The sequence below is a fragment of the Crocuta crocuta genome, unplaced genomic scaffold (genome assembly GCF_008692635.1).
Source record: "Crocuta crocuta isolate KB4526 unplaced genomic scaffold, BGI_CrCroc_1.0 scaffold75, whole genome shotgun sequence".
NCBI lineage: Eukaryota > Metazoa > Chordata > Mammalia > Carnivora > Hyaenidae > Crocuta > Crocuta crocuta.
In genome coordinates this window covers 1,084,879-1,099,676 of record NW_027530350.1, presented here as the reverse complement: position 1 = coordinate 1,099,676, position 14,798 = coordinate 1,084,879, and the positions used below count along the sequence as shown (strand labels likewise).

The 14,798-nt window shown below is 36.8% G+C and overlaps 1 protein-coding gene and 1 long non-coding RNA gene across 4 annotated transcripts in view; one reads left to right on the top strand and one right to left on the bottom strand.

Annotated features, from left to right (window-relative positions):
• Nucleotides 1–14,798, bottom strand: part of LOC144232834 (uncharacterized) — a 74,442-nt gene that overhangs the window by 41,835 nt on the left and 17,809 nt on the right. The gene's annotated exons all lie outside the window — the stretch shown is intronic.
• Nucleotides 1–14,798, top strand: part of NAA16 (N-alpha-acetyltransferase 16, NatA auxiliary subunit) — a 62,634-nt gene that overhangs the window by 42,809 nt on the left and 5,027 nt on the right. For all 3 annotated transcript variants that reach the window (XM_077765672.1, XM_077765670.1, XM_077765669.1), the window contains 6 exons: nt 3,515–3,643; nt 9,121–9,334; nt 10,643–10,836; nt 12,305–12,413; nt 12,830–12,928; nt 13,254–13,397. In XM_077765672.1, coding sequence (XP_077621798.1) covers nt 3,515–3,643; nt 9,121–9,334; nt 10,643–10,836; nt 12,305–12,413; nt 12,830–12,928; nt 13,254–13,397 — 889 coding nt within the window. The remainder of the gene's footprint in view (nt 1–3,514; nt 3,644–9,120; nt 9,335–10,642; nt 10,837–12,304; nt 12,414–12,829; nt 12,929–13,253; nt 13,398–14,798) is intronic.

Sequence of the window (14,798 nt, the reverse complement as noted above, 5' to 3'; positions counted from 1 at the left end):
AACTGGATTTCTGGTTGTGTTTGGGTGTTTGTCAAGACTTCTTGTAATTTAGCAGTCACAGAATAGCTTGTATTTTATTGTGAAAATTTAACTACTTACAAAAATGTCATAGAAACAAAAATACACACGCACTAAACCTCAATAAGAGAAAGACAAGACGAGAGAAGCGTGGGCAAAGATGTGAATAGTTAGCTCACCAAGTGGAAAATGGAATGGCCAAAAAAGATTTTTCATTAGTAATCAGGGAAACAATAAGACATCATTTCATACCATCAAAGTGGCACAAGTGTTAGTAGGTACTGATAAATAATATGTCATGTTTATTATACATACACATACCTCATATGTATACATATGTATCATGTACAGCGAAACCTTGGATTCTGAGTAACTTGTTCTGCAAGTGATCCAAGGTCGAGCAAGCATGTCTAATAAATTTTAACTTGATAAATGAGCAGTATCTTGGAATACGCATAGTATGTGACGCTGAATGTCACATGATCATAACTGAGCCAGTGGTTCTTGAAAGTCACTTTGATAAACAAATGCTTTGGAAAAAAGCATGTTTCCAGAATGAACTATACTTACAAACCAAGGTTTTACTCTATATGAAATATATGTCATGTATATTTAGGATGAGAGAGAGAAACAACAATTGGTCTATAGGTAGTAGCCTTTAATGAAACCTTAAATGTATGTGTGCACACACAAATGATGTTTTCTCTGTCTCATCACAAAAATGGCTTTTTCATCTGAACCTGCCTGAGTTCTCCTTTCTCATATTTAGAGTACTGCTAATAATTTAAATACCATTTGTTTTAGAAAGTAGCTTTAACAATTATTAAGCACTGAGCTAAGTACATTATATACATAATCTCATTTAATTTTATCAGTCCTCTGATATCATTACTCCCATGTTCTAGTTAGAAAATATTTGGAGAGGTCAGGTACTGTGCCTGTTGGAGATCAACCAGCTAGTCATTCCTTTTGGAGCCAGGATTCTAGCTTAGGGGTCTCTGACACTAAAGCCCACGTTTTTCAATGATAAGAGGAGCGGAAACTGAAGTGACTAATGTTTCTGAAATTCACACACCAAGGGTCAGTAGATGGGAAGTGGTAGATGTAATGTGGGGGGAAAGAAGTGGTAAGAGGATGGCTATTAGGAGAAAGAATACTAAAATGAGCAAAATCATGTTAGTGTTTATGTTCACCTAGCACCGAATCGTGTGTTTGTCTGACGTTTTATAGCAAGGTGGTGAGGCTCTGAAGGGGTCACAGAGTACATAGTGCTGGGGTTCAAACTCTTCGATGCCCTTTGCTCTGCGGCATGGATTTGGAGATGGGAGGAAGTACAGGAGTAGACATAGAAGGAGGCAGTGTTTGTGAAGGAGAGTACCGCCTAGAAGGCCAAAGCAGAGATAGGAAGGAAAGTGCAATTAAAATGAATATACAGGGGCACCTGGGTGGCTCAGTCAGTGGAGCGTCCGACTTCGGCTCAGGTCATATCCCGGTTCGTGAGTTTGAGCCCTACATTCAGCTCGCTGCTGTCAGCCTGTCAGTGCAGAGCCCACTTTGGATCCTCTGTCTCCCTCTCTCTACCCCTTTCCCACCTTGTGCTCTCCCCCAAATATTTTTTAAAAAGTAAAATGAATATACAAAACTTCTTAACTCGATCAAGTCTAATGATTTTAAAAACCAACCCACACACACAACCACACACCCATCCACACCCAAGCCACAGGCAACCAGGATGTATGTCTGAAAAGGCACACCACAGAATGAAGGAGAAGGGGAATGACTGGCTGTTTGAGGATTGAGAAGTCATCAAACCCTGTGGCTCAGCTGGCTTGTCAGAATTGCCTCTGGTCATTCACTCCTGACAAGCTGTCCTACCGGATGGAGAGCTATTTCAGTTCAGCCACCCCCCTGCCTTGGCCAGATGGGCCCAGAATGCGTAGTGGATAGCCCACGGAGTGAGGCAGGGGAGGGAGACTGCTAACCTCGAATAATCAGTTTATGTCTGATTATAAGTGATTCTGTCTGATCACTAATAAGTGAGTGAAGTGTGCATATTTCCTTCGTGCAGATTTTTCAGTTTTTTACTACAACCTTTGTCCAGAGTTGCTGATGCAAGCTGGACAGTTCTAGTTGGTAAGGATTTTGAAATGAAAAGTAAATAATGTATAAAAAATATGTAGTCACCAAAAAACTGGAAAATATATACAACCATAATGGAGAAATAACATACACCCACAATTCCAGTCACCAGGAGCTAACCAGTTTTTACACATTTAATGAGAATACTGAAATTGGAAATGGTCGCAAAAAGGCATGAAAAAGAACTGAAGACTGAAGTTATTTATGAAAATATATCTTTGCCATTTTTCCCTGGGGTCACATAAAATATTTGAAATAATTCTAAATTGTGACGAAACTCCAGTGGCCTCCATTTAAACTAGGTACGTTAGGTCTTACACTCTTCTCAGAATTCTCATTGAACCCAAGTTAACAAATATTCTTTTTATTTACTTATTATTTTTTGAGAGAGAGAAACAGAGACAGACAGGGAGGATGTGTAGGGGAGGGGCAGAGGGAGAGGCTGAGAGAAAATTAAGCAGATTACATGCCCAGCTCAGAGCCTGACACAGAGATGAATTTTTTTTAATTTTTTAAAAAATTTTTTATTTATTTTAGAGAGACAGAGTGTGAACTGGGGAGGGGCAGAGAGAGAAGGAGACACAGAATCCGAAACAGGCTCCAGGCTCTGAGCTGGCTGTCAGCACAGAGCCCGACACGGGGCTCGAACCCATGAACCGTGAGATCATGACCTGAGCTGAAGCTGGATGCTCAACTGACTGAGCTACTCAGGTGCCCCAAGATGAATTTCACAACTGCAAGATCATGATCTGAGCCAAAGTCAGGAGTCTGACATTTAACCTACTGAGCTACCCACAGGCCCCTAAGTTAACAGATACTCTTTACAAATTCCCTTATTTGGCTCTGTCAGCCCAACACAAATGAGAGGAGTTGGTACGGAACAGGGAGCACAAAGAAAGTGCCAGCTGATAGCCTGAGGTGGAGGGAGGAGACTGTAAAGGAGAAACTGTAAAGGAGCCGCAGAGCTAACAGATTCAGCAATAACAGGTATACATCATAACGAATCTGAGTTGGCAAGGAAAGGTTAAGCAGCGGTTGCTTAAAAAGAAGAAAATAAGCAAATCTTCCTAAGGATTACTGTTAAGTATTTTAAATAAAAGTTTTGGTGTTCAAAAACGTATTTTCAGCAATCTGGAGTCTCTTCTGAATAGGGTGTTGAGTACACCAAAAGAGCTGGGTAAATAAGACATTATGTAATTTCGAATCAGTAGGAGCCTTTGGAAGAACCCTGAGCTATTTGTCTGCTGCTATGTATTGTCATAATAATACTTGTAACCACAGTTGTAAAAGAGAAAATGAGGTCTTTAGGATCTCTTTTATTGTTTGCTTCCTATATTTATGAATGCTTCCGTTTCAGGAAGGAACATCTGCCATGGAGAATCTAAATGAGATGCAGTGCATGTGGTTTCAGACAGAATGCATTTCAGCTTACCAGCGTTTGGGGCGATATGGGGATGCCTTGAAAAAATGCCATGAAGTAGAAAGGGTGAGTTGTAGAACTTTGACTGATTTTTTTCCTATAAGGTGACAAAAAAAGCAGTTTGATTTCTACATGGGACCGTCTACCTGTTCTAACTGCTTTGGAAACTTCATTGTGAAAAACGTGCTTGATTTGAGCCTTTTACACATTTAGAAGTTGTGAATGAGTGACTGCTTTGTTTTGATCCTCAAATGGTTATGATTGCGACAAGTCTACGTAATTTGGGCTGACGGAAGGAAAAGATGAATTTATCAAGCCGCTCTTGCAATTATTAACATATATTCAAAAATTTGTGTTTCCTAATCCGGCCATGATTTGATCTCCTTGCTACCCCAGAAGGACACACAAGCTGATGGCCACCTCTTTCTCCTTTACATCAGGATCTGCTCTGGAGCCAGCCTCTCTCCAGTTTGTCTTCCCAGGATATTTGTTCTCACGTCTGATACTTTGTACAGCAATCTGTGGCTGGTCTGCTGGCTTATTTTATTACTTGCTTTGAGGATTATGTGTGATGTGCCCTAGTGAGGGGACTTTTCTTTTCCTTTGTGTGAATTTTGTTTTCCTGTTCTTTGTCATCTCTGAAGCACTCTCCTTCCAAATGGACCACAGGAGGAAAAGAGCCACAAAAGCACCCCTGAGGCAGTCCTCAGCAGCCCTCAGTTGTGGGGTCAATCGGCAGCACTGTTCCCATGCGTCGTAGTCAGGTGAGCCTGATGTCTGCACTCTGGCAGTCACTTTGGCCTTTTTCCCATGTGAAACTTCCAAGGTTACCCAAAAGGAAGCCTAAATCTTAGGGGGTGGCTTTTGCTGGGAACTGGAGCTAGGATTATACCTGATCCCTTTTGGAAATAACCTAGGTTTTTGTTTTTGTTTGGTTTCTTTGCTTTTTTCTTTTTGAGCCTGGGCTTGCTGGCTGTATCTCTGGGAGAAAATCCTTATCTTCTCCTTGAAAAATATAAAGCCCTCAGATGATATGTAAAATACTTAGCGTTCTCATTTAAACCCAGCTCTTATTTCTGTGATAGAACCATAGATCACCAGTTTGTTTCAAACACTCCTTAGATGACCAGCACTTGTCAGGGATTCTTGGTGTTACTGAGGAAAGATACAGTCTTATCACCCAGGGCATTCTCAGGGAGCAGTAGATTGTTTCCTGAAGGAAGAAGCTGCTAAGCACTTACGGATTTGTAATTCCAGCAAGGGCATGGCTAGAGATTTACCAGATTTTCTGTGAAAGTGAAATTTGCACATCCTTAGGGTCATTATAACTATGAGTATCTCCAGCTTCAGTCCCACCTCTCCTAACATTCATGACTATAGTACTCTTGGTGGTATTTCTTGAAGTTGTTAGAATATGATTTTTTTTTTTTTTAAATGTTTTATTTATTTCTAGGAGAGAGAGAGAGAGACAGCGTGAACAGGGGAGGGTCAGAGAGAGAGGGAGTCACAGACTGAAACAGGCCCCAGGCTCTGAGCTGGCAGTCAGCACAGAGCCCGACGCGGGGCTCGAACCCACGAACCGCGAGATCATGACCTAAGCGAAAGTCGGACGCTTAACTGACTAAGCCACTCAGGCGCCCCAAAGTTGTTAGAATATGATTAATAGCTATTCCATTACTAAGTTTCATTTAGATTATGCTCTCCCTTAAATTTTTAGCGATTTTGGCTGAGTAAAATTAAATAAAAGTCTGTAATGTCAGATAAACTGTGTCTCATTTAAGAAATAGGATTTGACCAGTAGAAAGCATTTTTGAAGAAAAAAAATGGTAGAAAACCATTGGCCATCCAGAGATTAAAATAGGCAGAAATTGTCACCCTCTGGTCATGTTACATAATGATTGCTAGAAACTTTACTGTTTTTATTTTGGATTTGTTGGTGCTTGAGGACAGAAAGAACCAGACACAGATAAGCGAGGAAAGAGGCTATTCTTAATGCCAGTTGTAAGCTAGTCTTTTATAGCGAGTAATTCATAGTAAAAGTAAGACTTAATTCTTTTAGTGGTTAAATGTAGAAATGTGAGTACCTAGTAGAAATAGGGTGATTAAATATTTGCTGATTGATTAATGCTAAATTAATAATGCTATTAATGTCATTTCTAATAAAATTAACATAATCTAAAAATTCTTAATATAATTTGCAAGGATTAAGAGTAATTACAGAATTCAATGATTTAGCATAATAAGTAACTTCATGAGTTACTTTTGTGCCTGGATTTTAAATATTTTAGTAAAGAAAGGAACACCTTTCAAAAGTGAAACTTTGCAGTTAACCTTCACCTTCAGTGAATACCGATGTAAATTCAAATAAGGGCTAGGCCTTTCTTTGGCCTTCAAGGACTCATTCAAGAATTCTCTCCTTGAAGGCAGTTTCAGCTATGACATGTATTGGTGTAAGCTTTTAGTTAATTTTTATTTGTAATGTTAGAATTCTGGAATGGTCCAGGATAGTATTTTTTTCGCTTTCATTTTGGAGCCCTCATAGGATTTTAGGATTGTATGTAAAGGTTATGAACCTGATGTTTAGAACTTGAGTATTAAAAATAAAACCATCTTTAAGATACTAGATATAAACTTGTGTTCAGAATAATTTTACACTATTTTATATTTCAAGAATTTCTTTTCCTTTTGTTCTAGGTGATTAGTTTCTCATTTTAATGTGCTGATTTATATCTGAAATGGATCAGTAATACATATTTCTAAAACTTGATGATAAACTAGGATTTCTTATAGATCAGAACTGTAGACAGTTCATAACTTTATCTTCTAGCGTATCTTAATCTTTATCCAGTTGATGTGTGCATTATAATAACAGATTTTCTATAACAGGTGTAGAGTTGCTTACTACCCTAAGTTTGTCTACTTATTATTTTTTAAGTCAGAGGTTTTTGTTGCCTTTCTGTATATGAGCTCCTGTTGGGCTCCTTCAGGGTCACTGAGAAGTGAGGGGGTGGTGGAATCTGGGTGAGAAGAGAGGGACTGACGGGGAATTCCTAAAGGAAACCATGCTCTTAGCCACGAATAGCATTTCTTTATTCTCTGCTGACTTGTCTTACTTTGATTCAAGCCTAATTTTGACAAATTAAGCAATTTCTGCCACCCATACAAAAACTAGTAATTTTTGATGAGGGGAAATTTGAGTTAAGAGCCTGAGCTGTATATTAAAATTTGGGTACCTGGTCTCGGTGGGAAGCTAATAAGTGACCATATTGTGCTAAAGTATGGGGAAGCTAACCTCACCTGTTTGTGTCATCTAGCTTATTTTTATGTTTTATCAATCTAGAGACTTAAAAAATCACCCCGAGATAGTGTAAGGAAGATCTTTGTGGTGATGGAATAGTTCTCTGTCTTGACTGTGGTGATGGTTACACGAATCTACACATGTGATAAAATCACATAGAACTATATACCCATATTGTACCAATGTCAGGTTTTTGATTTTGTTCTCACACTGTAATTATGTAGGATATAACTCTTAGGAGGAAATTGAGAGACGAGTGTACAGGATATCTCTGCACTACTTTTGTAACTTCCTGGATGTCTGTACTTGAAAATAAAAAGTTGAAGAAAAGAAAATCAAGCTAAGATTATTTAGTTGTTTTTTAGTAGAATTCTACAATACAGCGTTTCTTCCCAAAGCAAAATTATTTTGTTAGTATCCTACTTTTCCTAATTAACTCTGGCCATATCCTGTCCACAACTGTGAGCTTACTATAGAGTGATCAACCTCCAGGTTTGCCTGGGACAGAGCGGGTTCCTAGGACACAGGGCTTTCCTTGGAAAAACTGAGAAAGCCCCAGGCAAGCCGGGATAGGTTGGTTACCCTATACATGGAAGACTAACTGGAGAGAGGCAGCCTGAGGGCTGTTACTGATAAAGAGGCGGCCTAAATGTTTGTGGTTCTCTACTGCTCCCTCTAAGACCTGACTTAGAATATATGTCTACTAAAGCTGCTAGAATATCTCTTGAAACTTGTGTCTGCCTTTTTACACATAAATGTTTCTTAACTTAAAGGTCCTGTAATCTCTTAGATGTTATCTCATTATGTATTCCTTGATTTCGGGCACTGCCATTTTTCTTCAGTTGTATTGAACTTAAAATATGGTGCTAGACATAACCTGATTTATGTTAACCATGGACAGCTTTATGAAACCTGTAATCCTTTGATTAAAAAAACAAGTTTATGTTGATACTTATGAATTGATTTGTCTTATTGATGGGAGGAATGCCATTTTCAAATATAACACATTAAAGCATGATTCTTGAAGTTATAAACTAATGTTGATGTTTATTTTTTCCCCTCCACACTGTTTACTTTTATACTTCTTATCTTAGAATTCTTCCCTTAAAGTCTCAAGTACTTAATGTCATTTTGCATATAGAATATTTCTAATTATCCACACAACTAAAATTATGAAATGATGTGGACAGTTACTAATGTGTCTTCTGCACAGTGAATTAGTACTTAGGCCCCCAGGACAAAGGGGAGATGAAGCAGTAGAGGAGCTTAAGTTGTATTCGTGTATTGAATCATACATTTTTCTATATATTTTTGGAGAAGCTAAAATAGGGGAAAAGAAAGAAGACGGAGGTAGAGATACTTACAGGAAAGAAAACAAAAGTGTAGTGTGAAGTGGGGGGTGTTAATCATCTCCTTGCCATGTAAGGAATAAGTTCTTTAATTTTGTGGATCCTTTGAGAACTGAATGAAAGCCTTGAACTCTCTCCCTAGGACAATGTTCTTATGTGTATTTATGCATAGTCTATACATAGACTCCAGTTTAGGAACTGTTGCTAAAGTGGAATGTTGGTAGATTAATGGGAGTTTGTTGAAAGAGAAAAAACAAAATGCTCTGTTTTGAATGAAATTTTAAAATATCTTCTTATTTGATCACTTAACCTTATGAAATTGGCCATGTAGATTTCTTTATTCCTACCTAATTTAAATAATTGAAGCTGTAGGAAATTAAAAGGTCACATGCCTGATAAGCATTTTCTCTCTTGAGTTGGCAAAAACTGTGCTTATGGAATGTTTGGCTCTGTGCCAGGCAGCAGGGCTAGGGATGACAGGCTTGTCCTCTAAGAACTTAACCATTGAGTAGAATGGTCTGATTTGTAAACATTTAATGTGAACCTGTATGTATTTGACCTTCATTCAGAGCTGTGTTTAATTCTGCCATGCTCTTTTTGGGCGATATGGAGGAGAAATATTTCATTAAAACAAAAATATCAATATGTACTCATTTTGAGGTTTAAAAAAATCTGACCATCTGACGTATTACACAGAAATTGAGTATCATCACAAAACATGATTTATAGGGAATGGCCAAGTAACAGAAACTTAAATTGAATTAACAGTGGAGAGGGCAACTAAGTGAAATTGTGACTGTTAACATTGTATTTGGGGCTTTTTATGATTTTCTTTTAAAAAAGAGACATTATTGACATACATATAAGGGATAATTTTGTGTATTTTTTTTTTGAAGCATTTTTTTGAGATAACGGATGATCAATTTGACTTCCATACATACTGCATGAGAAAGATGACCCTTCGTGCCTATGTTGATCTTTTGAGATTAGAAGATATACTCAGAAGACATGCCTTCTATTTCAAGGCTGCTAGATCAGCGATTGAAATATACTTGAAATTGTATGATAACCCCTTAACCAGTGAGAGCAAACAACAAGAAATAAATTCAGGTAACTGAAAAGGAACTTGGTGTAAAAGGATGGAAAAGAACACTAAATTTCACAATGTCCTTAGCATAAACAACACATAGAAAAGCATTTTGTCAAATGGATGTGAAGACAGCATCAGTAGCCTATGTGCCCCCAAAACAGACAGGGAATGGGGGGAGCTTAGAAAAAGTCAGCAGGATCGTGTTCTGTAGCTGGTAAGTCTAAATAGCCCTAATGGATGACTTGTAGTCATTTTTATTTTTATTTTTTTTGTTTCTTTAATGTTTTTTAATTTTTTTAAGATTTTATTTTTTTTAAAGTACTCTCTAATTCCAACATGGGGCTGGAACTCACAAGCTTGAGATCAAGAGTTGCACACTCCATCGACTGAGCCAGTGAGGTGCCCTGCAATCATTTTTATTTTTATCTTCAGTAAGGCCAATTAGGGAAAAATAGAAATGTCTGTGGGCTGGGTTCTTTTTCTTTCTTTTTTAAAAATTGTAAGTGAAAACAGTTTTGAGCTCCTTTGGGAAAAATACATGTTCTTACAACTTGTGGTGCCTAGTTGATTGAAAATAATACTGCCAATGAGGTTATCTATACAGCTTTTTATTCACTAGGATGTTAGTGTCTACAGATATTTGAGAGATAGTAGCATGGAGGTAAATTTCTGATCAGATCACAATTCTGTGTATATGCATTGTCTCACTTGTCCTCAATATATTCCAAGAAGGTAGCTGGTGTCATCCTCCACACTGTGCACAGATTGGGACTTGAGAATCAGTGAGATGAAGTTTTTTTTTTTTTTATATTTTTATTTATTTCTAGGAGAGAGAGAGAGAGACAGCGTGAGCAGGGGAGGGTCAGAGAGAGAGGGAGATACAGACTCTGAAATAGGCTCCAGGCTCTGAGCTGGCAGTCAGCACAGAGCCCGACACGGGGCTCGAACCCACGAACCGCGAGATCATGACCCAAGCGAAAGTCGGACTCTTAACCGACTAAGCCACCCAGGTGCCCCGAGATGAAGTGATTTACCTAAAGTCGTGTATCATGTTGTAGGCAGAACTGGGTCACAACTGGTTAATTTTATTTTATTATTATTTATTTTTATTATTTTTTTAGAATTGGTTCATTTTAGTCAATGCAGTGTTTGCCAGTTGCCTTTTGTGTGTCAGGTGTGTGCTAGGTGGTGGGACTTCCTAAAAACCTGCATATCATTGCCTCTTCCCCCTTTTCCCTTTAAAAGCTGTACTGGTACTGTGTATTGCAGAAGAATATGAGGAAAATGGAAACATTGACTTAAAATTTGTATTCATTTGATATTTGTAGAAAACTTGTCAGCCAAAGAGTTGAAGAAAATGCTTAGCAAGCAGAGAAGAGCTCAGAAAAAGGCTAAACTGGAAGAAGAGAGAAAGCATGCGGAAAGGGAACGTCAACAAAAAAATCAAAAGAAAAAAAGAGATGAAGAAGAAGAAGAAGCCAGTGGTCTCAAAGAAGAACTTATACCTGAAAAATTAGAAAGGGTGAGATAAATTTACTGTCTTTATTTGGTAGAATTTATGTTACTTGGTTCTATTCTGGTCACAAATATGTTTTAATTACATCTATGGATCAGAAGCCATTTGTAATATCTCAAGGTCATTATGATACTAGTCAATTTTGTTTTTTGTTTTTTTTGTTTTTGTTTTTTTAAAATATTTTTTATTTATTTCTAGGAGAGAGAGAGAGAGAGAGACAGTGTGAGCAGGGAAGGGTCAAAGAGAGAGGGAGATATAGACTCTGAAATTGGCTCCAGGCTCTGAGCTGGCAGTCAGCACAGAGCCCGACACAGGGCCCGAACCCACGAATCGCGAGATCATGACCTAAGCGAAAGTCGGACGCTCAACCAACTAAGCCACCCAGGCGCCCCTCTAGTCAATTAGTTTTGAGTGATAATATGCAAATTTTGGTTAATGCAGATTATACATGGAATTGTAGTTGTGGTAGGCAGCATAATGGCCCTTTAAATCTCTCCACATTCTAATCCCTGGAATTTGGGAATATGTTCCATTACGTGGCAAAGGGGAATAAAGGTGGCAGATGGAATTTATGATTGTAATTAGCTGGCCTTCAAATAAGATTAGCCGGGATTATCTGGTGAGCCAATGTAATCACAGTGGGTCTTTAGAGTAGAGGCAGACAGGAGGGGGTTGGAGTCCTGTGAGGAGGGCTCAGCTTGTTACTGGTTTTGAAGAGGGAATGAGGGAGCCACAAATGGAGATTGTGGGCAGCCAGGAGGAACTGAAAGGGCCTTGACACATACTCTCCCTTCAAACCTCCAAAAGGGATGTGGTCCTGCTGGCACCTTGATTTTTAAGCCCAGCTAGACCCGTGTTGGACTTCTAACCTACAGAACTGCAAGATGGTAAATAGGTGTTGTTTTATGAACACTGAATTTTTGGTAATCTGTTACAACAGCAGTACAACTATCTATTACGCCTGGAAGCATTTTATATATCTTGATGTTTTAGCTACAGAGAGAAAGCAATGGGATTTTCTCAAAGTGTTGGTAGTTATTTAGGGACCAGGTTTAGGGAAATACTTAGTTTTCAAGTTTATTCACTGTAGAATCTAGTATAAGTATTTCAGATTTGACATTTTTTCCAATCACATGATACAGTTATATTTGCCTATAGATGTTTGAAGAATAAGGGGCTATCAGTATTTGGTGTCGTACCTCCTTAAGCCCAGGGAATAACTTCCTGTATTGTTTTTGGATTTTTATGAGATTATATTGACTTTATAATCAGAAAAAATAATAGACCCATATCCATTTTGAAATTATTATTTTGAATTTGTTTACAGATGATAGTTTTAAATGTTTTCTTGCTTATTTGGTCATATAAAAAGAACTGTAAATTACTTTGGAGATATATAAATATGAGATTTTGGGGAAATTAACTTTTGTAGCTGTTTTTAAATGTAATAATTTTCCTTTCTGTTTCAAAATAGATAGAAAATCCATTAGAAGAAGCTATCAAGTTCCTTATACCTCTTAAGAACCTTGTTGCTGATAACATTGACACTCATCTATTAGCATTTGAAATATATTTTAGAAAAGGTAATAGTTTGAATTCAGTTGTTAATCCTTACTTATGTTGGTGACCATATTCAGCATAATCTTTATCAGTTAGACTGATTTTTATTTCTTAAAGTTCCATTTCAGCCTTCCACAAAAGGCTCCCAGTCCTTTTTTCCTTTGCTACTCAAAACTTTACGGGGTAACCAGCTAGAAAATTATGTTCAAATCCCTTTCAAGAAGAGTTTGAACAATCATACAAATTGTTAACCTGTTAACCTGAAGCAATTCTACACAGTTTCAAGCTTTAGAAAATAAAAGTTGTCTTTGACAACCAAAGTCCGCTTTGAGTTTTACTTATGAATGTTTTGTTACTGGAATTTAAGTGAGGTTAAAATAAAGTGACTAACATACATAAATATTTGATGCTGTTACCTTTCTATGTTTTTCTGACACAGGGAAGTTTCTGTTAATGCTGCAGTCTGTCAAACGAGCTTTTGCCATCAACAGTAATAACCCATGGTTACATGAATGTTTAATTAAATTTTCTAAATCTGGTAAGTATAAAAAAAGGTAATATTTATGAAAGCAAATATGACAGTTAAGCAGTCTCTCAGTAAGCTGGATACTAAAGAGATTTGCAATAATGTAAAGCAAAGAAAGGATAATATTTTTAGTATGTTTATAAATTAAACATGCTAGCAAAGATATGTTACAAATTAGTGCATTTTTAGGCTAGAATGAATTTATATTCCAAAGGAGCAATATTTTTACTATGTAAAATGTATCTAGTTTAATAACAAATATAAATGTATTTCCATTGATTTTGTTTCAAAGGATAGTTTAAAATTTTTTAAAATTCCAAATGTTTTGTTTTTATAGTGTCTAATCATAGTAATCTTCCAGACATTGTGAGTAAAGTTCTATCTCAAGAAATGCAGAAAATATTTGTCAACAAGGATTTGGAAAGTTTTAATGAGGATTTTCTCAAACACAATGCTACCTCTCTTCAGCATCTACTTTCAGGTTGGTATTTGACTCCCAGGTGTAAAACAATTCTGGAAAAGGTTAGAATGTGGAGAAAGTAAAAGTTTGGAAAATGTTCAATCTCACAAGTTATCCTAGAAGAAGAAATGAATGTAATACCATTTTTGATCTTTCCAATTAAGGAAGGTCTGTTTGTTTGGAAAAAGGAGAAGGAAGTACAGTAAAAACATGGTGGGTAAGCACTCTTGTATCTTGCTGTTATGAGTATAAACTGGCTCAGCCATTTAGGAAAGCAGCCTGTCATCCTTATGAAGAGCTTCACATTACCTGTGATTTTCGCTGTCATCATTCTTTTGTAAATGATGTTGAAGAATTAATCCAAAGCAAAGATAGAGCTTTAGGCGCAAAGATTTTAACTGAAACGCTACGTGTAAGTCTGGGGAAAAGAAGGAAAAACAACTTTAACGTATGTCTGATAGTAGGGGAGATAGTAGTAGGTTTGTAGTGGAATAGAAAAGTTGGCAGTCCTGTAAAGGGATGTTAATTTGAATGATTTGTAATAACAGGGATAAATAATTTTATAATACACAGAAGTAACATACAATATAATTTCAACTATGTAAAAAAAAAATGGATGGGATAAAGGCTGAAAAGAAATACAAATGAAAGCTTTAATGGTTGCCTTCACGTGTTGTGGGTATGAGTGATTTATTTTTTCTTGTGTTTTTATTACTTTACATATTTTTTATCTTGAGGATTTACTTATAGCCTGCCTGTTACAGAAGGATTTTAGGATGCTTATATAATTTCATAAAATGACAAAATGGCATGGATGGATAAGATGGTAAACTGGACAAAAGATTGTGGAAAAGGAATTGGAGACAAAGTGAAATATATATATATATATAATTAACTAAGCTCCTATGTTAAGCATATATTTAAATATTTTAATTTAATCTTTCTTGTTCTAAAGGGAAACTTCTTGATTCTGAGGTCTATGGCAAAAAGTAAATTCCTATGAAAAATGACAACTTCTTGGTACTAAGGGAGATAAGAATTTCTCCTCAAGAACACAGGATAATGGACAAAAGCCATTTCTTTATTGTTATTAGGGAAATGCCTTCCCAAATATTATGTGAAATTCTAAGGAAAAGTTAAAATTTTGCCACAAAAAATTAAAACAGCATAAAGAAAGTCAAAAGACAGCTGGCTAGCTCAGTAGGTAGAGTATGTAATTCTTGATTTTGGGTTGTGAGTTCAAGCCCCATGTTGGGGTTAGAGATTACTTAATAAATAAAAAAAAGAAAAAGTCAAAAGGCCAATTGGAAAAATATTTACAGATATGTTTCTAATAAAAAGCTAATAATATATGTAGAGCTCTTATAAATTAACAATAAAAATATAAGTTGATTAAAGCCCAATAGAAGAATGAGCATAGAA